Here is a 25,297-nt window from a genome sequence, read left to right on the forward strand (position 1 = left end):
TGAGCGAGCGTGGGTGTCTGGCTCTCTGAGCGAGCGTGGGTGTCTGGCTCTCTGAGCGAGCGTGGGTGTCTGGCTCTCTGAGCGAGCGTGGGTGTCTGGCTCTCTGAGCGAGCGTGGGTGTCTGGCTCTCTGAGCGAGCGTGGGTGTCTGGCTCTCTGAGCGAGCGTGGGTGTCTGGCTCTCTGAGCGAGCGTGGGTGTCTGGCTCTCTGAGCGAGCGTGGGTGTCTGGCTCTCTGAGCGAGCGTGGGTGTCTGGCTCTCTGAGCGAGCGTGGGTGTCTGGCTCTCTGAGCGAGCGTGGGTGTCTGGCTCTCTGAGCGAGCGTGGGTGTCTGGCTCTCTGAGCGAGCGTGGGTGTCTGGCTCTCTGAGCGAGCGTGGGTGTCTGGCTCTCTGAGCGAGCGTGGGTGTCTGGCTCTCTGAGCGAGCGTGGGTGTCTGGCTCTCTGAGCGAGCGTGGGTGTCTGGCTCTCTGAGCGAGCGTGGGTGTCTGGCTCTCTGAGCGAGCGTGGGTGTCTGGCTCTCTGAGCGAGCGTGGGTGTCTGGCTCTCTGAGCGAGCGTGGGGTGTCTGGCTCTCTGAGCGAGCGTGGGTGTCTGGCTCTCTGAGCGAGCGTGGGTGTCTGGCTCTCTGAGCGAGCGTGGGTGTCTGGCTCTCTGAGCGAGCGTGGGTGTCTGGCTCTCTGAGCGAGCGTGGGTGTCTGGCTCTCTGAGCGAGCGTGGGTGTCTGGCTCTCTGAGCGAGCGTGGGTGTCTGGCTCTCTGAGCGAGCGTGGGTGTCTGGCTCTCTGAGCGAGCGTGGTGTCTGGCTCTCTGAGCGAGCGTGGGTGTCTGGCTCTCTGAGCGAGCGTGGGTGTCTGGCTCTCTGAGCGAGCGTGGGTGTCTGGCTCTCTGAGCGAGCGTGGGTGTCTGGCTCTCTGAGCGAGCGTGGGTGTCTGGCTCTCTGAGCGAGCGTGGGTGTCTGGCTCTCTGAGCGAGCGTGGGTGTCTGGCTCTCTGAGCGAGCGTGGGTGTCTGGCTCTCTGAGCGAGCGTGGGTGTCTGGCTCTCTGAGCGAGCGTGGGTGTCTGGCTCTCTGAGCGAGCGTGGGTGTCTGGCTCTCTGAGCGAGCGTCGGTGTCTGGCTCTCTGAGCGAGCGTCGGTGTCTGGCTCTCTGAGCGTGTGTCGGTGTCTGGCTCTCTGAGCGTGTGTCGGTGTCTGGCTCTCTGAGCGTGTGTCGGTGTCTGGCTCTCTGAGCGTGTGTCGGTGTCTGGCTCTCTGAGCGTGTGTCGGTGTCTGGCTCTCTGAGCGTGTGTCGGTGTCTGGCTCTCTGAGCGTGTTGTGTCGGTGTCTGGCTCTCTGAGCGTGTGTCGGTGTCTGGCTCTCTGAGCGTGTGTCGGTGTCTGGCTCTCTGAGCGTGTGTCGGTGTCTGGCTCTCTGAGCGTGTGTCGGTGTCTGGCTCTCTGAGCGTGTGTCGGTGTCTGGCTCTCTGAGCGTGTGTCGGTGTCTGGCTCTCTGAGCGTGTGTCGGTGTCTGGCTCTCTGAGCGTGTGTCGGTGTCTGGCTCTCTGAGCGTGTGTCGGTGTCTGGCTCTCTGAGCGTGTGTCGGTGTCTGGCTCTCTGAGCGTGTGTCGGTGTCTGGCTCTCTGAGCGTGTGTCGGTGTCTGGCTCTCTGAGCGTGTGTCGGTGTCTGGCTCTCTGAGCGTGTGTCGGTGTCTGGCTCTCTGAGCGTGTGTCGGTGTCTGGCTCTCTGAGCGTGTGTCGGTGTCTGGCTCTCTGAGCGTGTGTCGGTGTCTGGCTCTCTGAGCGTGTGTCGGTGTCTGGCTCTCTGAGCGTGTGTCGGTGTCTGGCTCTCTGAGCGTGTGTCGGTGTCTGGCTCTCTGAGCGTGTGTCGGTGTCTGGCTCTCTGAGCGTGTGTCGGTGTCTGGCTCTCTGAGCGTGTGTCGGTGTCTGGCTCTCTGAGCGTGTGTCGGTGTCTGGCTCTCTGAGCGTGTGTCGGTGTCTGGCTCTCTGAGCGTGTGTCGGTGTCTGGCTCTCTGAGCGTGTGTCGGTGTCTGGCTCTCTGAGCGTGTGTCGGTGTCTGGCTCTCTGAGCGTGTGTCGGTGTCTGGCTCTCTGAGCGTGTGTCGGTGTCTGGCTCTCTGAGCGTGTGTCGGTGTCTGGCTCTCTGAGCGTGTGTCGGTGTCTGGCTCTCTGAGCGTGTGTCGGTGTGCGTGGTGTCGGTGTCTGGCTCTCTGAGCGTGTGTCGGTGTCTGGCTCTCTGAGCGTGCGTCGGTGTCTGGCTCTCTGAGCGTGCGTGGGTGTCTGGCTCTCTGAGCGTGCGTGGGTGTCTGGCTCTCTGAGCGTGCGTGGGTGTCTGGCTCTCTGAGCGAGCGTGGGTGTCTGGCTCTCTGAGCGAGCGTGGGTGTCTGGCTCTCTGAGCGAGCGTGGGTGTCTGGCTCTCTGAGCGAGCGTGGGTGTCTGGCTCTCTGAGCGAGCGTGGGTGTCTGGCTCTCTGAGCGAGCGTGGGTGTCTGGCTCTCTGAGCGAGCGTGGGTGTCTGGCTCTCTGAGCGAGCGTGGGTGTCTGGCTCTCTGAGCGAGCGTGGGTGTCTGGCTCTCTGAGCGAGCGTGGGTGTCTGGCTCTCTGAGCGAGCGTGGGTGTCTGGCTCTCTGAGCGAGCGTGGGTGTCTGGCTCTCTGAGCGAGCGTGGGTGTCTGGCTCTCTGAGCGAGCGTGGGTGTCTGGCTCTCTGAGCGAGCGTGGGTGTCTGGCTCTCTGAGCGAGCGTGGGTGTCTGGCTCTCTGAGCGAGCGTGGGTGTCTGGCTCTCTGAGCGAGCGTGGGTGTCTGGCTCTCTGAGCGAGCGTGGGTGTCTGGCTCTCTGAGCGAGCGTGGGTGTCTGGCTCTCTGAGCGAGCGTGGGTGTCTGGCTCTCTGAGCGAGCGTGGGTGTCTGGCTCTCTGAGCGAGCGTGGGTGTCTGGCTCTCTGAGCGAGCGTGGGTGTCTGGCTCTCTGAGCGAGCGTGGGTGTCTGGCTCTCTGAGCGAGCGTGGGTGTCTGGCTCTCTGAGCGAGCGTGGGTGTCTGGCTCTCTGAGCGAGCGTGGGTGTCTGGCTCTCTGAGCGAGCGTGGGTGTCTGGCTCTCTGAGCGAGCGTGGGTGTCTGGCTCTCTGAGCGAGCGTGGGTGTCTGGCTCTCTGAGCGAGCGTGGGTGTCTGGCTCTCTGAGCGAGCGTGGGTGTCTGGCTCTCTGAGCGAGCGTGGGTGTCTGGCTCTCTGAGCGAGCGTGGGTGTCTGGCTCTCTGAGCGAGCGTGGGTGTCTGGCTCTCTGGAGCGGGGGGGGGTCAGCGAGCGTGGGTGTCTGGCTCTCTGAGCGAGCGTGGGTGTCTGGCTCTCTGAGCGAGCGTGGGTGTCTGGCTCTCTGAGCGTGGGTGTCTGGCTCTCTGAGCGTGGGTGTCTGGCTCTCTGAGCGTGGGTGTCTGGCTCTCTGAGCGTGGGGGTCTGGCTCTCTGAGCGTGGGTGTCTGGCTCTCTGAGCGTGGGTGTCTGGCTCTCTGAGCGTGGGTGTCTGGCTCTCTGAGCGTGGGTGTCTGGCTCTCTGAGCGTGGGTGTCTGGCTCTCTGAGCGTGGGTGTCTGGCTCTCTGAGCGTGGGTGTCTGGCTCTCTGAGCGTGGGTGTCTGGCTCTCTGAGCGTGGGTGTCTGGCTCTCTGAGCGTGGGTGTCTGGCTCTCTGAGCGTGGGTGTCTGGCTCTCTGAGCGTGGGTGTCTGGCTCTCTGAGCGTGGGTGTCTGGCTCTCTGAGCGTGGGTGTCTGGCTCTCTGAGCGTGGGTGTCTGGCTCTCTGAGCGTGGGTGTCTGGCTCTCTGAGCGTGGGTGTCTGGCTCTCTGAGCGTGGGTGTCTGGCTCTCTGAGCGTGGGTGTCTGGCTCTCTGAGCGTGGGTGTCTGGCTCTCTGAGCGTGGGTGTCTGGCTCTCTGAGCGTGGGTGTCTGGCTCTCTGAGCGTGGGTGTCTGGCTCTCTGAGCGTGGGTGTCTGGCTCTCTGAGCGTGGGTGTCTGGCTCTCTGAGCGTGGGTGTCTGGCTCTCTGAGCGTGGGTGTCTGGCTCTCTGAGCGTGGGTGTCTGGCTCTCTGAGCGTGGGTGTCTGGCTCTCTGAGCGTGGGTGTCTGGCTCTCTGAGCGTGGGTGTCTGGCTCTCTGAGCGTGGGTGTCTGGCTCTCTGAGCGTGGTGTCTGGCTCTCTGAGCGTGGGTGTCTGGCTCTCTGAGCGTGGGTGTCTGGCTCTCTGAGCGTGGGTGTCTGGCTCTCTGAGCGTGGGTGTCTGGCTCTCTGAGCGTGGGTGTCTGGCTCTCTGAGCGTGGGTGTCTGGCTCTCTGAGCGTGGGTGTCTGGCTCTCTGAGCGTGCGTGTCTGGCTCTCTGAGCGTGCGTGTCTGGCTCTCTGAGCGTGCGTGTCTGGCTCTCTGAGCGTGCGTGTCTGGCTCTCTGAGCGTGCGTGTCTGGCTCTCTGAGCGTGCGTGTCTGGCTCTCTGAGCGTGAGTGTGTGTGTCTGGCTCTCTGAGAGTGAGTGTGTGTGTGTGTGTCTGGCTCTCTGAGAGTGAGTGTGTGTGTGTGTGTCTGGCTCTCTGAGAGTGAGTGTGTGTGTGTGTGTGTCTGGCTCTCTGAGAGTGAGTGTGTGTGTGTCTGGCTCTCTGAGAGTGCGTGTGTGTCTGGCTCTCTGAGAGTGCGTGTGTGTGTGTGTCTGGCTCTCTGAGTGTGTGTGTGTGTGTGTCTGGCTCTCTGAGTGTGTGTGTGTGTGTGTCTGGCTCTCTGAGAGTGTGTGTGTGTGTGTGTCTGGCTCTCTGAGAGTGTGTGTGTGTGTGTGTGTCTGGCTCTCTGAGAGTGTGTGTGTGTGTGTGTCTGGCTCTCTGAGAGTGTGTGTGTGTGTGTGTCTGGCTCTCTGAGAGTGTGTGTGTGTGTGTGTCTGGCTCTCTGAGAGTGTGTGTGTGTGTGCTGTCTGGCTCTCTGAGAGTGGTGTGTCTGGCTCTCTGAGAGTGCGTGTGTGTGTGTGTCTGGCTCTCTGAGAGTGTGTGTGTGTGTGTGTGTCTGGCTCTCTGAGAGTGTGTGTGTGTGTGTGTCTGGCTCTCTGAGAGTGTGTGTGTGTGTGTCTGGCTCTCTGAGAGTGCGTGTGTGTGTGTGTGTCTGGCTCTCTGAGAGTGCGTGCGTGTGTGTGTGTCTGGCTCTCTGAGAGTGCGTGCGTGTGTGTGTCTGGCTCTCTGAGAGTGCGTGTGTGTGTCTGGCTCTCTGAGAGTGGTTGTGTGTGTCTGGCTCTCTGAGAGTGCGTGCGTGTGTGTGTCTGGCTCTCTGAGAGTGGTTGTGTGTGTCTGGCTCTCTGAGAGTGCGTGTGTGTGTCTCTCTGTCTGGCTCGCTGAGAGTGTGTGTCTCTGTCTGGCTCTCTGAGAGTGTGTGTGTCTCTGTCTGGCTCTCTGTGTGTGTGTGTCTCTGTCAGGCTCTCTGTGTGTGTGTGTGTGTGTGTCTGTCTGGCTCTCTGAGTGCGTGTGTGTGTGTGTGTCTCTGCCTGGCTCTCTGAGTGTGTCTCTGCCTGGCTCTCTGAGAGTGTGTGTCTGGCTCTCTGAGAGTGTGTGTCTGGCTCTCTGAGAGTGTGTGTCTGGCTCTCTGAGAGTGTGTGTCTGGCTCTCTTGAGAGTCTGTGTCTGGCTCTCTGAGAGTCTGTGTCTGGCTCTCTGAAAGTCTGTGTCTGGCTCTCTGAGAGTCTGTGTCTGGCTCTCTGAGAGTGTGTGTGTGTCTGTGTCTGGCTCTCTGAGAGTGTGTGTGTGTCTGTGTCTGGCTCTCTGAGAGTGTGTGTGTCTGGCTCTCTGAGAGTGTGTGTGTCTGTCTGGCTCTCTGAGTGTGTGTGTGTGTGTGTGTGTGTCTCTCTCTCTGGGTCTCTGAGTTTGTGTGTATGTGTCTCTCTCTGGGTCTCTGAGTGTGTGCGTCTCTCTCTCTCTGGGTGTCTGCGTGTGTGTGCGTGTCTCTGTCTCTGTGTGTCTGTGTACGGTGCCGGCCCTGAGAGGCAGTGAACTCCGGAGGCCTTGCTGGTCCCCCCCCCACCCCCAAAAAATGGCCACCCAGGTTTTGTTAAAGAAGCAATAATTTTTTTTGCTGCTAAATGTGTTATTTCCTTATGTTTAGTTTTTACCAATTATGTGAAAAAAATGTATCTCAATAGCACCGATCAACCCCGCTATTTTCCTGCAAAATCTAACAAAGGCCTTCAATTCCCCGCAATATTTGTAAAGTACACCGCAATTTTTTGTAAACATGTCCGCACTTTTCAATTGGCCCAGGTTATAATCCTTCCATTTGACACTGTTAAAATTATGTTGAAATGTGTGCGCTCTTCAAATGGAATAGTCATTGAGATGTTGTGAGTGATTTCGTAGGGAAACACAGCAGCCATTTTGCTTACATCCATAAGACATATGACCAATTTAACTGGGGATTTATCATAATAATCCTTGCATTTGATATATACATCAATGAGACATTTCAAAGTGCTTCACAGAATATACTGTAAAGTGAATTGACTATGTATTTTGTGGGCAAAATTTGAACTAAACAAGCAAGGCGCTAGGCTATATTGCAAATCAGTTGAGTTCAGATCTGAAGAAGTCATATTCCAGTCACAGTTTGCAGTACATACAGTCCTGCTCCATCACATGCAACAACAACAAATCACATTTACGCATTGCCTTGAAGTGTACAACCAGATTGATCCACAGCTTTGGAGGGATGGATTTTGAGGAACAGCAAGATAAACTGAGGCTTCAGCCTTGTCCTGTACCAGTGCCTTGGGACGTCCTTGCGACATGAAAGCGCTATACAAATGTAATTTTGCATTATATTGGATTGTACCAAGCCAGTTCCCACCCTAGCCTCACACTCACAATTAAGTGCTAATCTGTATGGGATTATAAACAATTTGCTACTGTGAATTGACATTATTCATTCAAACCCAACTGAGTCAATGCCCTCAGGGTAGCCGAGAGCATCAGTCTGGCCTTCTGTGTTACAAAGGCAGCTGCATGACCTCTGCGATGTTAACAAAGTGCTATCTACCATTATCTTCTTCATCCAAAAGTAACATAATTTAAATTATGTTAGGACTGGTCAGTTGAATAAAGAGGATAACAACATGCATCTATAAGGTTCGGATGGAGGCTAGAGGAGATAGCTATGAGGCTAGAGAGTATAGAACCTTTTATGTTTATATGGAGAAGCTTGACGGGTGATATAAATGTGATGTTTAAGGTTTGAGAAGATGAGTGGTGATTGCAGCATGAAGTTAATCAATGAGGTGTCTCTGATGTTAGAACCGAGTCAACAGAAGTAACAGAGAGTTAGATAAGCACAGGAAGAGGATTGGAGGGAATCAGGAGAGATGACATGATTACAGGAGCAAATAGTGCCACTAATGCAATGGTTTGGAAAGCCTTCTGCTGTGTCAGGTTGCAGAGTGGTTCTACAGTTGGATGTTGATGTGACAGTCATTGTGACATGAAAGCTATGTGGATCAGTGCTATGCTGATGTCTTATTACATTAAAACACCATCGATCTACAAATATTTGCTAGTGCTTCACTTGTGTCACCCCCCATTTCTTCCAAATTCAAGCGGTGAGGGAGGAGTGCAGATAGTACACATTAAACCGTTTTTAAACTCAACTCAGTTCTCTTTCAGCTTTGGGAAGTGCATAAAATTGTACGGTAGGGTGTCAGGGTCCTGTCCTGTGGAATCTGGTTGGTCTACCCTGCGTGAAGGGTGCTATATAAATCCAAGTTGTTTTTGTTGCTCTTATTGCACTCTGTCACTGGCTTCCCCACCCAGAAATCCAGGGGTTCAGAATGTTGACTAGTTCTGACTACACCAGAACCACACACATTTCATATACATAATCAGTAACTTCCACAGGCAGGGTCATATCCTCATTGAAAACAATCAATTTCTCCATTTCTACTGTATATCCAGTAGCATTAAAAGGAGCTGAAGACTTTTGGGGGCGCAAAATTGACGGGAGGAATGCTCAGTTTTCATGCTGGATCAATCTGAGTTTATCTGTGAAACAAACCTGTCTGAGTGGAGAGAGGACATGGTCCCAAAGATTCCCATTAAAAATACTGTGACAGTAGAGCTCTACTATGAACTTTTTCCTTAGAACATTTTTTGACTGTGGTTTGGACAAGGACATTAACTTGCTCCATTGCTATTCTTCGTATTTAATAATAATCCTTGCATTTGATATAGCGCCTTATCACGGCTTCGAGACATCTCAAAGCTCTTCACTGAATATACTGTAAAACAAATTTACTGTTTATTTTGCAGGCGAAACGCAGCAGCCAATTGCGCACAGCAGTGTCCCACAAACAATCATGGATTGAGTGACCAGATTATTATTATTATTCCCTTAGCAAATTTTTCTACACATTAATCACAGCAGTTAAATCTAAACTAATCAGAATTCCTGGGTGTGACCCATTTGACCATACTGAGTAAGTTATCGGAGTCCAGCTTAGGCTTGCACATCCCTTTATAATGTAAAACACCAAGATCTTTCCACAGTTGTGTCTTCTTCAGTGTAAACAATGCACTGTAATATCTCATAATTAGACAAAATTTGTAAATCTTGGGCAAAACAGAGGCTTACATTCTAAAACACAGCCACTCTTAACTTGTTCCACTAACACTCAGTTAGCACACAGCCCACACTGAGCATGGTTGAGGACCTAACCTGTAGAAACACATCTTTTTCAGATCCTCCATGTAGACAGTACAGATGTTGATGAAAGGGTCGTGCCGCAAGGGGCTGGTGTCAGACAGTTGATCGTTCCACGAGTTCTGCCAGGGCTCCAAGTGATCCTCAATACTTTGTAAAATTGCCTTATCGTGAGGAGCTCCGATCTGAGCTCCGTTTTCCCAGTAAACCTAGTGGGCACAACAAACCACTGCCTATTTTTGTATTAAAAGCTGAAATCAGAATGAATGAGACAGTAGATTGTTGGCAAGTCTGTAACCAGGGGACCAAGACAAGTATAGTGACTAAAGGATCAAACAGAGAATTTAGAAGGAACTTCCTCACACAGAGGGTATTGAGAATGTGGACTTTGCTCCCCAAAGGTTGGTTGAATCAGATAGTATAAATGCATTTAAGAGAAGGCTAGATTGACACATGAGGGGTGGGGGGGAATATCAGAGGGAGTAAGCATGGATGGAGAATTATATGGAATATAAACATTAGGGTGGACTGGCTGGACCAAATGCCCCATTTTCACACTGTAAAGTCCATAGAACCATAGAGCACAGAAGAAGGCACAGAAGAAGTGTTACAGCACAGAAGAAGGCCATTCAGACCAAGATGTTTGTGCTGCTCTTTTCGGAGCAATCCTTTCAGTCCCATTGACCTCTCCTTTCCCCATAACCCTATAGCTGACTCATATTTAGATATCTAGTTCCCTTTTGAAGGCTAATATGGATTCTCCCTCAACCAGTGCTCCTAGCAGGACTTTCCATATCTTAACAACTCTGTGCATAAATAACATTTCTCCTAACCTCACCATTTGCTTGTTTACAAACTATCTTAATATGATGGTGTTACTGACACACTAATAATTCTTTCCAATTGACTATTAACCCCCCGCAGCATATTAAAGCCTTTTGTCACATCACCCCTCGACCTGCTTTGTTCCAACAGAAAAAGTCCTATTTCCTTCAGTCTCTGCTCATAGGCCACAACCACTCATCCCCAATATAATCCTGGTAAATCTCCTCTGTGCCCCTCTATCAGTTTCATGTCTTTCGGATGACCGAAATGGGACACAATAGTCTAACTGTGGTTTAACCATTTATATAAATTCAGCATTACCTCTTTGGTTTTATCTTCTATACCCTTATTTATAAAAGCTAGGATTCTATTTGTTTTCTTGACAACTTTGTCCACCTCATAAATAGGTAAGATTTGTAAATCTAGGGCAAAACAAAGGCTTACATTCTAAAACATAGCCATTCTGAACTTGTTCCACCAACACTCAGTTAGTACACAGCACACACCCAGCATGGTTGGGGACCTAACCTATAGAAACATCTTCCAATCTTTAAAGATAATAATAATAATCCTTGCATTTTGATATAACGCCTTATCACATCTTTGAGACGTCTCAAAGAATAGAATAGACAAAATGAATTGACTATATTTTGTGGATGAAATACAAAAAAAGTACATAAGTCCTTCTGCTCTTTCTTGCATTCCTTTGTACAGAATCATAATTTTACACCACAGGAAGCCATTCGGCCCATCGTGTCTGAGACGGCTCTTTGAAACAGTTACCAACTAGTCCCACTCTCCTGCTCTTACCCCATAACACTGCAAAATTCTTCCTTTTTAAGCTCCTCCCCTGCCTCCTTCAAGAACCATCTCAAGACCATCCTCTTCAACCATGCTTTCAATCACCCTGCTAAACAAATGCAATTTTGTTGTTGTTGTACCTATCCAATTCCCTTTTGAAAGCGATTATTGAATCTGCTTTCACCAACCTTTCAGGTAGTGCATTCCAGGCCGTAATTTTCTCTGGGTAGAAAAATCTCTCCTCGCCTCCCCTCTGGCTCTTTTGCCAATCATCTTAAATCTGTGTCCTTTGGTTACCGACCCATATGCCAGTGGAAACGGTTTCTCCTTATCTACTCAATCAAAACCCCTCTATTAAACCTTTTAATATAATGTCGCATAGTATACCTTGTATCCATTGTCTTCTTTGGGATTATGAGATGCAGTAATCATTACTCCAGTGGTAGCATGAAGCTTCCGAACTGCAAAGGGCTGCAAGAAATAAAGGTTGCCCAGGGCATGATCAGTAACATTCCAGCTTCTTCCCAACTGAAAATTGTTACAATATTAGGCTTAATATTTGAAGATTTAATGGAATTGTTGGAAAACTTAAACCCGGTCTTAATTTGGGAGACTTTTTTTTTAAAATGTCTCCTTTTTGATACTACAGAAAAAAAAATCAGTCTCCAGACACATTCTCAGGTTCTCTGGAACTCTTCCAATACCCCTTCCCTCTCTCCAACCCCTTATAAATCTCTTAAAATTAGATTATGAGCTCAAAATACCAAATTAGGGCTTGAACATACAACCTTCTGATTCAGAAGTGAGAGTGCTGCCAACTGAATCAGCCTCACACCATCTTTCATGTGAAAGGAACAACAGATTCCAATAATTTGGGAAACTCTTCCTGAAAAGCATAAGTCCAACATGAGACCAGTGTGATCTCAGGACTCCAGAGATACTGTGGAATCCTGTAGCTCAGTGGCTAGCACGCTTACCTCGCAAGTAAGAGGACTTGGGTTTAATTCCCAGCTGGGGCAAAACCTTAGGCATGTTTCCTTATTTACTCTACACACCTCAATTTATCTAGCAGTAAGTAGGAACTTGGTTGTTAGTCGATTGGTGGGTTACTTTCTGGAGGTAATAATTCCTTCAAAAAATAAAAGAATATGGTCTCTCAATACACGATTGTTTGTGGGACACTGCCGTGTGCTCCGAAGAGCTTCACTGAATATACTGCAAAGTGAATTGACTGTATATATTTTGTGGGTGAAAAGCGGCAATCGTTTGCACACATAGCCCACCAGGAAACTGGTAGTGAGTTCCTGGTACCTGCCATCCCCTGGTGAGGACTCAAACCTGCACTTGTCAGATGTCAAATGAACAACCAGTCACTGACCTCCTGGGGAATGGAGGTAAGTGGGGTCTCTTTGGAGCTGAACTGGAATCGTTCCAACTGTTTGTGGCAGTGTTGGTAACCTGAGCAGGCTGGTCCACAGTGCTCAGGGCACTGCTGATGACAGCCCAGCCAGCCTGGCTCATCGGCATGACCTGGAAGGACTCATCTCTAGGGTCAGATACTCTTCCCACTCAGTTCCTGTTAACCTTACAAACCAAAGCCCTACTGAGTACAGTGGTCTTAACAGGACAAGCAGCAATTCCATTTCAATATCTCTGGAATTTTCATGCATAAGTTGTATAAGTGAGATGCATGGAGCTCTGTTTGGTTTGGAGACTCTTGAGCACAATGATGGGTTTCTGCATGTGTCAGACACCTGGCTGACCAACACATTGGCCATGTTCACTGCTAGCACACACTTACCACAAAGGGAGTTGGCACATAGAGAGAAAATAGGTGAACAGGTATACACTTGTCAAGGAAAATGGCAGCAGTCAACTGTGCAAGTCTGTAAAATGATGGGGAAAGAGGAGAAAGAAATCACATTACCCAGAACGATTTAATCTGTTAGTTAGCATTGCACTAAAAGAACCTTTAAAACTTATCCAAACAGAAAGCAGCAACAACAACAAATTACATTTACACAGCACCTTTCACATCGGGAGGACATTCCAAAGCACTGGATAGTCAGGAATTTGGACACGAGCTGAGGGTTGGGACCACGAGGAGTGGAGGACAGGGAGAGTGGGGGTAGTAGGCTGACCGATGGCATGGTCAAAAAGGAGGGTCTTGAGATGTGCCTTTAAGGAGGGAGCAAGCAGAATTGACTGTGGGATGAAGGTGGGGCAGAGAGGCTGAAAGCCCACCGTCGATGGTGAGACACATTGGAAAAAGTAAGCAACAACAGATGAAGCTTAGCCACTAGAATTTTAAACCTAATCAGGAAACCAGGGTAGGGACAGCACTTTCTGCTGCCTTTTATCATTATTATTAGTTATCCTTGCATTTAATCAGCACTTTATAATAATAATACTTGCATTTGATATAGCGCTTTTCACGTCGGGAAGACGTCCCAAAGCGCTTCACAGAACACCTGTAAAGTGAATTGACTGTATATTTGTGGGCGAACGCGGCAGCCAATTGCACACAGCAATGTCCCACAAACAGTCGTAGATTGAAAATGACCAATTTATTATTGGTTTTGGAGGGATTATTATTAGGCTCTGTGTGGAGTAAGGAAACTTACCCAAGGTTTCGCCCTGCCTGGAATTGAACTCAGGTCTCTCGCTTGCAAAGCGAGTGCTCTAACCAATGAGCTACAGCACTCCACACTATCACATTGTTGTGACACCTAAAAGCATTTTCAAAGGATTTTACTATGAAATGCAGTGACTGTGGGTAAACGCAGAAACAAATTTGCTCACAGCAGTGTCTTACAAACAGACATGAAGTGAGTGACCATTTTTTTTAAATTAGGGTGATTGGCGCTCAAGGTACTGGGAGAAACTCCTTTCTCTTTTTGAATAGGGATATTTATTGTTCACCTGAAGAGGCAGATGGGACCTCAGTTTAACCCCTCATTTGAAGGTTGGACCTCGAGGAATGCAGGAGTTGTAATATGCAATATTGCAATTAATCTCCCAATCCAAGCCGACACTTCAGTGGGAGGAGGGGTGGAGCAAGCCCTGCATTGTCAGAGGCGTCATCCTTTGGATGAGACATTAAATCCAGCTCCCCCTCTGTGCCTGTTCAGGTGCACGTTAAAAATACCCATGGCACTACTCGAAAAGAGAAGGGACATATGTTTGGACATTTCTTTTGGGTGTAAATGTGGAATAAAGTATATTTTATTTAAAAGTAAGAGGCTCAAACTGGGGTCTGTTATCGCAGTTTTCCCACCCCGTTGTCTCCTCTCTCGGAGGAATGGTTAGAGTACTCACAAGCGAAAGGACTCGGGTTTGATTCCTGGGCGCGGCGAAACTTTAGGCAAGCTTCCTTACTCTACAGGCCACTGTTTATCTAGCAGTGAGTAGAAACAGTCGATTGGCGGATCACTTTCCGGGGGTGTTAATCAAAAATAAATGTGGTCGCTCCGTCCACAACAGTTTGTGGGACACTGCAGTGCACAATTGGCTGCGCATTTCGCACACAAAATATACAATCACTACACTTTACAGTATATTCTGTGAAGCCTTTGAAGACATCTCAATGATGTGATATGGTGCTACATCAAATTAAAGGATTGATATTATTAATTGTATTGTAAAACAACAAAGAGGTTCTTACTTCTTGCTGCTGCAACCGCTGGTCTCCTGAGCTCGAGTATCATATCCAACCACAACACCCCTCTGTTTCAGGTCTGTGAAGCAGCTCTCAAGATACTTCAATAAACCCTGTGGGAGGAGACATACACAAATCAAACAAAACATTCCATACGGGGAGCAACAGCTTGTTAAGTGACCAAACACATTCCAGAATAGACCTCAACTGCTATCTCTATTATCAATTCCAACTGGTTTGGAATAGGAACCAAATGTTGTCCAGAAATATCTGAATGGTGGGATCTTGCTTGTGCAAAATGGCTGTCAGCATTTACTGACCAAAATGAGTTTATGAGTTTATGCACTGGCTCCATAAAGGGTAAGCAGCCGGCGAATGGCTCGCAGGGTATCAAGTTAACATCATCGTCTCTGGTTCAGAAAAATTACTGACCTGAGACAATGGGACTGATCAGGCAGTATAAAAATGTCAAAGCCACAAAAATGAATGAACCAATGAACTATTGAGCAACAGACAGTTGGACAACGTGCTGTCCACACTATGCTGCTTGTTGATACAATGGACTATTGGAGCAGCATCTGTCCAAAGATGCACAAATTGCTGCTGAATCAACAACAACAAAATTACATTTGTACAGTGCCTTTCATGTCTGGAGGACGTCCCATTGAATTAAACCCTGAACATGGGGCAGGAGCAGTGAACTTGATAAAGTTCACATCAGTTTATTTGCCAGTTTGATCCCTGCTGTCCTCTTGCCTGCAGTCTACATTGTCAACTCAGAGCTCTCATTCTCTCAGGGACCCAACTGCCACCAATGCAAATAGTCAATAATAATAATAATAATCCTTGCATTTGATATAGCGCTTTTCACGTCGGGAGGACGTCCCAAAGCGCTTCACAGAACACACTGTAAAGTGAATTGACTGTATATTTGTGGGCGAACGCGGCAGCCAATTGCGCACAGCAATGTCCCACAAACAGTCGTAGATTGAAAATGACCAATTTATTATTGTTTTGTTTTTTGAAGGGATTATTATTAGGCTCTGTGTGGAGTAAGGAAACTTGCCCAAGGTTTCGCCCCGTCTGGAATTGAACTCAGGTCTCTCGCTTGCAAAGCGAGTGCTCTAACCACTGAGCTACAGGACTCCAATATGCCGGGAGACCTTCAACATCACTCTCCTACGGACCCTAAGGAGTGTTATCTCACCATCAAATGGGACATTAGAAGCTGATTTGAAAACCACTGGATAAAGTAAGTGGCTGAAAACAGGAATGAATGATAAGAGCAAAAGAAATGAACGGACAAAGATGAAAGTGCATATATTGGAACAGGAGCAGGCCATTCAGCCCCTCGAGCCTGTTCTGCCATTCTGTAAGATCATGGCTTGTCTGTACATTAACTCTAATTACACACGTTTGCTCCACATCCCTTGATATCCCGACCTAAGAAATATCTATCCATCCCAGTCTTGAAAATTTTAATGGATCCATCCTTTTGAGGGAGAGAGTTCCAGATTTCCACCCTTTGTGTGGAAAAACTGCCTCCTGATTTCACTCCTAAATGGCCTAGCTCTAATTTTAAAATTAAGATTATGCTCCCTTGTTCCAGATTCCCCCAACAGAGGAAATGATTTCTATTTTAATAAATTATTTATAAACGCAGATTGTTGAGATCCACTACAGCATTCAGCCAAGACGCTAGGAAATTTGGAATTGTAACTACACTGAATTTCTAATTTTTCAGAAATCATTTACAAGTATCTATAGAATAATTTACAACAGGGCATTTGGCTCATCTCACCCATGCCGGGGCTAGCTTCCCCAATTAATAATAATCCTTGCATTTGATATCACGTCTTTGAGACATCTCACAGGGCTTCACGGAATACACTGCAAAGTGGCGAGACGAGAATGTTGTGGGTGAAACTTAAACCATCTATTCTGTGGGAGAGTGAGTGGCTGCAGCGCGAACAAGCTGTGATCAGCAAATGGGTTTTATTCTCTGTTGTTCACATCAGCATTCAATATTCTAATTCTAATTTGCCCTCTTTGCATTTGTGCTGGTCCTGGCTCCGCACTGCAGCCATCGTCTATTTCACCATATCATTTGCAGTGTGGTTCCTCAAATAATTATCCAATTCATGGTGTCAGTCTCAATTGTGGTAAAGAATTCTATGTACTACTAATTTTCTGTAGAAAATGTTTCTAACTGTTCCACTGATAAGCCTGAGTCTCGTTACCAAGTAGTCAGCTCGAAATACTCTCATCAGAGTTTTGGACCTTGATTAAGACTCCCCTCAATCTTTGGCTGTGCCAAGGACCAAAAACTCTTTCCTCTCCCACGTTTCCTCCTCACTAAAATCGTTATGAAATGCTTTGAGGTATTACCCTACATCAAATGCAAGTAGTTGTTTTTCTCAGTTGAAACAACCTCAGGTCTCTATCAAGAGTGCATGTTGATGTGAACAACAGAGAACAATACCCAAGTATTGAAAGTGCAAAAGTTCAACCAACAAGTCAATCACAGAACTATACAACACAGAAGGAAGCTATTCGGCCCATCGTGTCGGTGCCGGCTCTTTGAAAAGTGCTATCCAATTCAACCCCACTCCCTGCTCTCCCCATACCCCTACAAACTTGTCCTCCCCAAATAATTATCTATGTTTCTCTTAAAAGTTGTTATTGAATCGGCTTCCACCACCCTTTCAGATAATGCATACCATATTCGAACAATAATTTTTCCTGGTTTACCTTATTGAATCCCCTGATAACTCTGAAAACTTCTATTAAGTCTCCTCTTAACCTTCTCTGCCCCAAGGAGAATAATCCTAGCTTCTCCAGCCTCTCCTGATAACTGAAGTCCCCCATCCTGGTCAATCTCTTTTTCACCCTCTCCAATGCCTTGACATCCTTCCTAAAGGATGTTGCCCAGAACTGACCACAGGCTCTGGCTGAGGCCTAACCAGTGGCTCATCACAACTTCCTGACTTTTGTATTCTATGCCCCCATTTATAAAGCCTAGTATCCTGTATGCTTTTTTTAAAAAAAAGAGCTTAATCTACCTGTCCTCCCACCTTCAAAGATTTACTTATATGAACCCCCAGGTGTCTCTGTTCCTTCACTCCCATCAGCTTATATTGCCTCTCCTCATCTTCCTCACAGAGTGCATCACTTTGCATTTCTCCATTCACGGCCTCGCTCCCTCCTCCCTCTCTGACCTAGTATCCCCCTACTTAGTTGCCCATAGCCTCCGTTCCTCTGGCTCCGGTCTGCTCCACATCCCCGCCCCAACCGCCCTACTATCGGTGGCCTTCAGCCTCTCAGCCCCAAGGCTCTGGAACTCCACCCCCCAGTGCCTTCGCCGCTTCCTCCCTTTCCTCCTTCAAGGCCGGTCTCAAGACCCTTCTCTTTGACCGTGCCTTCAGCTCCCCTCTCGGCTCTCTACCCCCTCCTCGCTCCCTCCCTTCCCTCCCCTCACCTTTTCCCCCCTTCTCGGGTCCCGACCCAACTGTCCAGCGGCTTGGGACGTCCTCCCGACGTGAAAGGCGCTCTATAAATGAAATCTTGTTGTTGTTAAACTTCATCTGCCATGTGTCTGCCCGTTTTACCAGTCTGTCTATGTCCTCTTGCAGTCTGCTACTATCCTCCTCACTGTTTACTACTTTTCCTCGCTTAGTACCTTCTGCAAACTTGGAAATTATACTCCCTATACCTAAGTCCAGGTCATTCATATAGATCAAAAACAGCAGTGGTCCCAATACTGATCCCTGGGGGACACCACTGCACACCTCTCTCCAGTCAGAAAAACAACCGTTCACCACTGTCTGCTATCGGTCTCCCAGCCAGTTCTGTATCTGCTGCCACTGTCCCTTTAATGCCGTGAGCTTCTATTTCTCTTACAAGTCTCTGATATTCAACTTTATCAAACGCCTTTTGAAAATCCATATAAACAACATCAAGTGTACTACCTTCATCCACTGTTACTTCATCTCTGTTACTTCATCAAAAAAACTTGATCAGGTTTGTTAGACATGATTTGCCTTTAACAAATCTTTGTGGGCTGTCCTTTATTAAAGTATATTTTTCTAAGTGAAAAATTATTCTGTCCCAGATTATAGTCTCTACAAGTTTCCACACTACAGACATTAGGCTGACTGGCCTGTAGTTCCCGCCTTTATCCTTCTGACCCTTTTTGTACAGGGAAGTAACATTTGCAACCCTCCAGATCCCAGTCGTAGCCAGAGCCTGTTATTTCCACCCTTAGTTCCCTCAGTAACCTAGGATGCATCCCATCCAGACTGGATGACTTATCTATCTTGAGCACCGACAACCTTGTTAGTACCTCTCAGTTTATTGGTGTCTTATCCAATTTCTCTATCCTCTCCTCCAATACTGTGGCATTGGCTGCATCTATTTCTTCTGTGAAGACAGATGCAAAGTACTCATTCAGTACATCAGCCACGTCCTCCGCCTCCACAAGAAGATTTTCTCTTTGGTCTCTAATTGGACCCATCCTACCTTTGACTAACCTTTTATCCTTTATATGATTATAAAATACCCTTTTGTGTTACCCACCAATAATAATAATCCTTGCATTTGATATAGCGCTTTTCACGTCGGGAGGACGTCCCAAAGCACTTCACAGAACACACTGTAAAGTGAATTGACTGTATATTTGTGGGCGAACGCGGCAGCCAATTGCGCACAGCAATGTCCCACAAACAGTCGTAGATTGAAAATGACCAATTTATTTTTGTTTTGTTTTTTGGAGGGATTATTATTAGGTGTGTGGAGTAAAGAAACTTGCCCAAAGTTTCGCCCTCTGCCTGGAATTGAACCCAGGTCTCTTGCTTGCAAAGCGAGTGCTCTAACCACTGAGCTACAGGACTCCAACTAACCTTTTCTCCTACAATCTGTTTGCCCCTCTTATTTCCTTTTTTAGTTCTCCTCTGTAATTCAGTATTCTATTTGATTATCTTCTGTGTTTTGGACCCGACATTTATCATAAGCCTCCTTTTTCTGTTTTATTTTAATCCCAATTCCTTATTCATCCAGGAGTTTGGATGCCCTACCTTTCCCCTTTGTGGGAATGTATTTGTTCTGTCCCCAAACTATCTCCTCCTTGAAGGCTTCCCATTAGCTGTTTTACCTGCCAACCTTTCTTTCCAGTCCACCTTGGATAGATGGGTCCAGTTGAGTATCTTCACCTTTGATTGCTCCTTGTGCCTTTCCATAAGTTCTCTAAACCTAATGATGTTGTGATCACTGATGTCCAGATGCTCTCCTGCTGAAACCTGCTCCACTTGCCCGACTTCATTCCCCAGAAGGATCCAGCACTGATTCCTTCCTCGTTGGGCTGGAAACATGCTGATCGAGAAAGTTATCCATCACACATTTCAGGAATCCCTCCCACTCCTTGCCTCTTTACACTATTATTTTGCCAGTCTATGTCAGGATAATTTAAGTCCCCCATTATACTCTATTAGTTTTGCATCTTTCTGAAATCTGCTGCAGATTTGCTCATGAATCTTATTGAAACTTATAAGATTCTTAAAGGGCTGATAAAGTAGACACAGAGGGACTGTTTCCCCGGTAGGAGAATCTCTAGCCAGGGGTCACAGTCTGAAAATTAAGGGTCAGCCTTTTAGAACAGAGTTGAGGAAACATTTCTTCACTCAGAGGGCAGTGAACTTATGGAATTCACTCCCCCAGAAGGCTATAGATGTCAGTCCTCGAACATCTTCTAGGCTGAGACTGATAGATTCTTGAAAAATAGAGGGATTAGGGGATATGGGGATAGGGCAGGTAATCAGAGTTAGATGAGAAGATCAGCCATGATCTTACTGAATGGCAGAGTAATCCAGAGATCACCACCTTTGAGGTCCTTGTCTTTAAGCTTTTTCCCTAGCTCCTCCCAGTAGGATCTCAGCCCATTTTTCCCCTACATCATGGATCCCAATTATGAACCACAACTTTTGGATGTTCCCCTTTCTCCTGTAGAATGTTTTGCACCTGTTCCATGATGTCTTCAATCCCGGCACCACGAAGGCAACGTACCATGTGAGAGTCACGTCTTTGGTTGCAGAAACGTCTGTCTACTCCTTTCACCGTTGTGTCCCCAATGATAATTGCACTGACACTCTTCCTGTGTTCCCCTGTGCATCCATTTGCTTTTGACTCCCCTGACCAGAGGTATCATCACCCTGACCGGTAATCAGTACAGAGAAACTGGTTTGTGAGTGCCACACTCTCAGGGGATTTCTGCACTGCCCATCCCCTCTTCCTACCATGCGGCTGGTCACCCACACACTCTCCTGCGTGGCTGTGGGGTGTTGACCTCCTGAAACGTTCGATCCATGAACTCTTCAGCCTCCCATATGCTACACGTTTGTCCAGGGCACACAAAGACTCCTGGAATTCCCACATGGCACACATTGTGCATGCAACCGGTCCCAAATACCCTGCCATATTCATAGAATGTTACGGCACAGAAGGAGGCCATTCGGTCCATCAAGTCTGTGCTGCTCTTTGACAGAGCGTCACTTTCACTAACCCCAATCACCAGCTTTCTCCCCATAACCCCACAAACCCGTCTTCCCCAGATACCTGTCCAGTTCTCTCTTAAGAGCTGTTATCGAATCGGACTTCACTGCCCTTTTGGGCGGATCATTCCAAATCCCAACCACTCGCTGAGTGAAAACATTTCTTCTAACCTCCCCTTCTTTTGGGGGATATCTTAAGACTGTGACCACTGGTCACAGACACACCTACCATATTCTCAGCCATGTTTTATTATTTTAATATAACTATTATATATTTTATAATTATGCATCTCTTTCCCCCTCTGGACCGAATTCCTACTCTCACTAAATTCCTTAACAGAATTCTCACTCTGTTTCTCCTCACTCAGTTCCCTACTCACGCTGCTGGGCTCTTTGCTCAAGTGAGGCTCTCGCAAGTCTTCTCCTTTATATAAGACTCAAATAAAAGCACCCAGTTTCGACTGGTCAGCAGATTTTTTAATCCCCAACACATGGCCTATGATTAACTGCTAATTGACTTGTTTACCTGCTCATATATAATGTTGCCTCTATCGCAAGAAAGATGTCCCACTTTTCTGCTGAATGAAAGAGTTCTCTTTTGCTTTCTGGTATCTCTCTGGCTGAAGAATTCCCCCTCTCACCAAATTCCTTAACATAATTTTCACTCTGTTCCCCCTTACTCAGTTCCCTCTTCATGCTGCTGGCCTCTCTGCTCAAGTGTCTCTACAGTGAGTCAGTTCTGTTTAGTGAAAGTCTCAGACTGATTTTCCTTCAAACATAAAGAAGCATTGGATGGAAGCCAACTGCAGCTGCTGATCACAGCTTGTTCACACTGCAGCCACTCACTCTCCCACAGCACAGCCACGTGAATGGGTGGGTCTTTGGTGCAAACAGCAGGGAAAGGAAATCCCAACAGCAGCACACCTAGCCCAACATCAACACAGCTTGAAAACAAAGGAGTCCTGTAGCTCAGTGGCTAGAGCACTCGCTTTGCAAGCGAGAGACCCGAGTTCAATTCCAGGCAGGGCGACACCTTGGGCAAGTTTCCTTACTCCACACGACTGATAATAATCCCTCCAAAACAAAGCAATAATAAATTGGTCATTTTCAATCCATGACTGTTTGTGGGACATTGCTGTGCGCAATTGGCTGCCGCATTCGCCCACAAATATACAGTCAATTCACTTTACAGTATATTCTGTGAAGCGCTTTGGGACGTCTAGAAGACGTGAAAAGCGCTATATCAAATGCAAGGATTATTATTATTAAATGTAAAACTTGTGTTGGATTCATGCACGCAGTTCTGTTCTCCCAGACTATAAGTCATTTCCCCACAAAGTATACAGTCAATTCACTTTACAGTATATCCTCTGAAGCACTTTGAGACATCTGGAAGACATAATAAGGAGCTATATCAAATGCCAGTTATTATTAATTTTTCCTTTCTTAGCTGACTGGTTCAGATGTCTGAGGAACCCGCGTAGAATTTACATGGCATTGAATTCTTGTTTCATGTCGGTGTTCATTATAAACCTAACTGAGCTACCCCCTCCCTTCAAAACCCACCTTAAGACCATCTTTTTGATCGCACTTTTCCCACCCATCTCCCTGGCTGTCATGTGAAGCACTTTGAAACCTTCCCCTGACATGGCACAATGTAAATATAAATTGTTGATGAAATATTCATTATAAGGCATTCAGAATAAGATGTGTGAATATCTCCAAGCGAGAATTTCTCATTCACCTACAAATACAGTCAATACACCTTACAATACAGATGCCCCCAACATGAAAGATGCTGCAGCAGACACAGTCAGCTTCATGTCCCCAGTCCTATCTTTGGCTAGCAACTTTGTCCCCATTCTCTGGAGCGCCATCCTCAGAGTTCCTCACTCCATCTCCCTCCCTCACATTGTTCAAGGTTCATCTCAAGTTTAACTTCTTTCACCGCACTTTCAGTCATCTTCCTTCCCCTTTCAGTTTTCACCCCAACTCCAACAAGCCAGTATTGATAAGCGTCCTGGAATGTTCTTCTGGCATAAAAGGTGCTATATTAATGGAAATTCACATTGAACATTAGATATAAGGATTATTAATTTATTATGGTTATTATTATTACTGCTTTGCCAGTATTATTACTGGCTTTAAACACACAGTGCTGAGTAATTTGCAATTCTCTGGCACAATTCTCTGTTGAAGCAGAGACTATTTACAAGGGGTTTGAATTCAGTCTGGGGAGTGAGTAGGAGAATAGATTAGACTGGGCAGTTTGTGTGGAGATTAACGCAGGTGCTGACTTGGTGTGTTTCTGTGCTGTAACATTGTGTGAGCTGATATTCACACAGTTTGTTCTGAACGCCTTATCCTCAGAATGATATCACTGGGGGAAACACATCCCAAGAGACAGTTACAGACTGTAATCTACCCCAGGGCTTCAGATAGAGCCCCACACGTGGAGTCCTGTAGCTCAGTGGTTAGCACACTCGCCTTGCAAGCAAGAGGACCTGGATTCGATTTGTGGGGTGGGCGAAACCTTAGGCAAGTTTTCTTACTCCACACATATGCCTAGCCTGTTTACCTAGCAGTAAGTAGGAATCCTGTCTTTAGTCAATTAGTGGATCACTTTCCAGAGGGTAATAATCCCTTCAAAATAATAAATTTTAAACAATAATATGGTCACTCAATTCACAACTGCGTGAGGGACACTGCTGTGCGCAATTGGCTGTTGCATTTCGCTCACAAAATACAGCACTACACTTTACACTATATACTGTGAAGTGCTTTGAAATGTCTCAACGACATGATAAGGCGCTCTATCAAATGCAAGGATTATTATTATTATAGTTGCTGCGACCTCTGTGCTGGTCTCACACTATGATATGACACTCTACGCTTTTCAATATTCACTGTTAAGGGGGAAAGCATCAGAGGCTGGTGTATTTCCCCACCCCTTCCCAGAGAGGGTAACAGCCTGCTCTGGTTCCCCATAAATCACACGTCAATAGCCCTCTCCTTTCTTGCTGCTCCCCCCAACACTAATGGTCAGTATTTCAGTAGGCCTTGCCTCTTAAATGTGAAGTCCTGTAGCTCAGTGGTTAGAGCACTCGCCTCGCAAGCAAGAGACCTGGGTTCGATTCACGGGCGGGGCAAAACATTGGGCAAGTTCCCTTACTCCACATGCCTCTGTTTACCTAGCAGTAAGTAGAAACCTGGTTGTTAGTCAATTGGCAGATTGCTTTTCCGGGCATAATAAATCCTTCAAAAAAAAATTGGTCACTCAATCCACGACTGTTTGTGGGACGCTGCTGTGCGCGATTAGCAGCCGCGTTTCGCCCACAAAACTTACTCAGTATGACCAAATGGATAACAGCCAGGAATTCTGATTAGTTTAGATATAACTGGCGTGATTAACATGCAGAAATATTTACCAAGGTAATAATAATAATTTGGTCACTCAATCCATGACTGTTTGTGGAACGCTGCTGAGCGCAATTGGGTGCTGTGTTTCGCCCACAAAATAAACAGTCAATTCACTTTACAGTATATTTTGTGATGTTTCAAAGATAAAAGGAGGTATATCAAATGCAAGGATCATTATTTATTACCTGAGTGGTCTGTATGACTGTCAGGTCGTTGATGAAGGAGAAGCCTGCGCCCATAGTGGAGCGGAGCCCAGCCGTGCCAAACGCCAGCCGATGGCACAGACGGTCACAGAGCTCGCTTTTCTGCCCGTTCACCAGCAGCTTCTTGATCTCAGCTCTTGTTTTAGGATTCTGTGGAAGATTTGAAATAAAAATTTTGCATAACTATTTATCTCATCAAAATGTCCTAAATCACTTCAAGTGAAATACTGTCAAGAACAGTAACAATAGTGATAGCCAATTTAAGTCAGCCAGGTGTTAGACACATGTGGAAACGCATCATCTGGGCCAATAGAAAACTGCAGAAATATTTGCCAAAAAATTATAGAAATTTGGTCGATTTGCGGAAAGTTAGATGGGGGAGGGTGATTGTTGCTATTGATGTACATTTTATTGCAAACATACATTTTTTTAAACTTTATTGATAAAAACTAAACATGAGGAAATAACACATATTATTGTTGCAAAAAAAACAATGTACAGGATATTCACCGCCTCCTGCCTCTCAGGGCCCGCCCGGTACCTCACACAGACAGACACCAACAGAGAGGGACATTCCAATACAGTTACAAGTGCACAATCATTAAGCATTTGAGACATCAAAGCGTTTTGAGACATCCTCTCGACATGAAATTAGCTATTTTAAATACAAGGATGTTCTTAAAAAGGAAATGGCAATGATTCTGTGTTCAATTTATATTCAAATCTATAGAACTGCTGCTGTGGTTTGGGAGGCTTTGGACTGTTCCCAAAAGAACCGAGTGAAGCTCGGCTGCCCTCCCACTGTAAAGGTCACTACTATTTACTCCAGTCAGCGTACAGTATCAGATAGATTCAAACTACTCAGACTTATTTTCCTGTACAGTTCAGAAGATTTTTCATTTCAGTATGTGCATAGCTCATCCGTGATTTCACTCACAAAACATACAGTCAATTCACTTTACAGTATATTCTGTGAAGCGCTTTGAAACGTCTAGAAGACACAAAAAGCACCATATCAAATGCAAGGATTATTATTTATATTATGATCTCTTTCCCAGGCTGCCGAGATCCTTGTCCACAACTTCATCACCCACCCTGCTTAAATCCTGTATTACGCTCCATGTGTAAATTTCAGCAAGAGCCAGAAGCCAACAGGAAGAAAGGGAGA

The 25,297-nt window shown here is 47.1% G+C and overlaps 1 protein-coding gene across 1 annotated transcript in view; it reads right to left on the reverse strand.

Annotated features, from left to right (window-relative positions):
- The window catches only part of pgm2l1 (phosphoglucomutase 2-like 1), a 70,565-nt gene that overhangs the window by 35,989 nt on the left and 9,279 nt on the right, over positions 1–25,297 (reverse strand). The window contains exons 2-6 of the mRNA XM_007911460.2: positions 24,112–24,279; positions 13,971–14,077; positions 12,108–12,192; positions 10,694–10,777; positions 8,696–8,889 (exon numbers count right to left, since the gene is read on the reverse strand). Of these exons, the coding sequence (XP_007909651.1) occupies positions 8,696–8,889; positions 10,694–10,777; positions 12,108–12,192; positions 13,971–14,077; positions 24,112–24,279 (638 nt within the window). The remainder of the gene's footprint in view (positions 1–8,695; positions 8,890–10,693; positions 10,778–12,107; positions 12,193–13,970; positions 14,078–24,111; positions 24,280–25,297) is intronic.

Source organism: Callorhinchus milii, unplaced genomic scaffold (assembly GCF_018977255.1).
Source record: "Callorhinchus milii isolate IMCB2004 unplaced genomic scaffold, IMCB_Cmil_1.0 Scaffold4, whole genome shotgun sequence".
Taxonomy (NCBI): Eukaryota; Metazoa; Chordata; class Chondrichthyes; order Chimaeriformes; family Callorhinchidae; genus Callorhinchus; species Callorhinchus milii.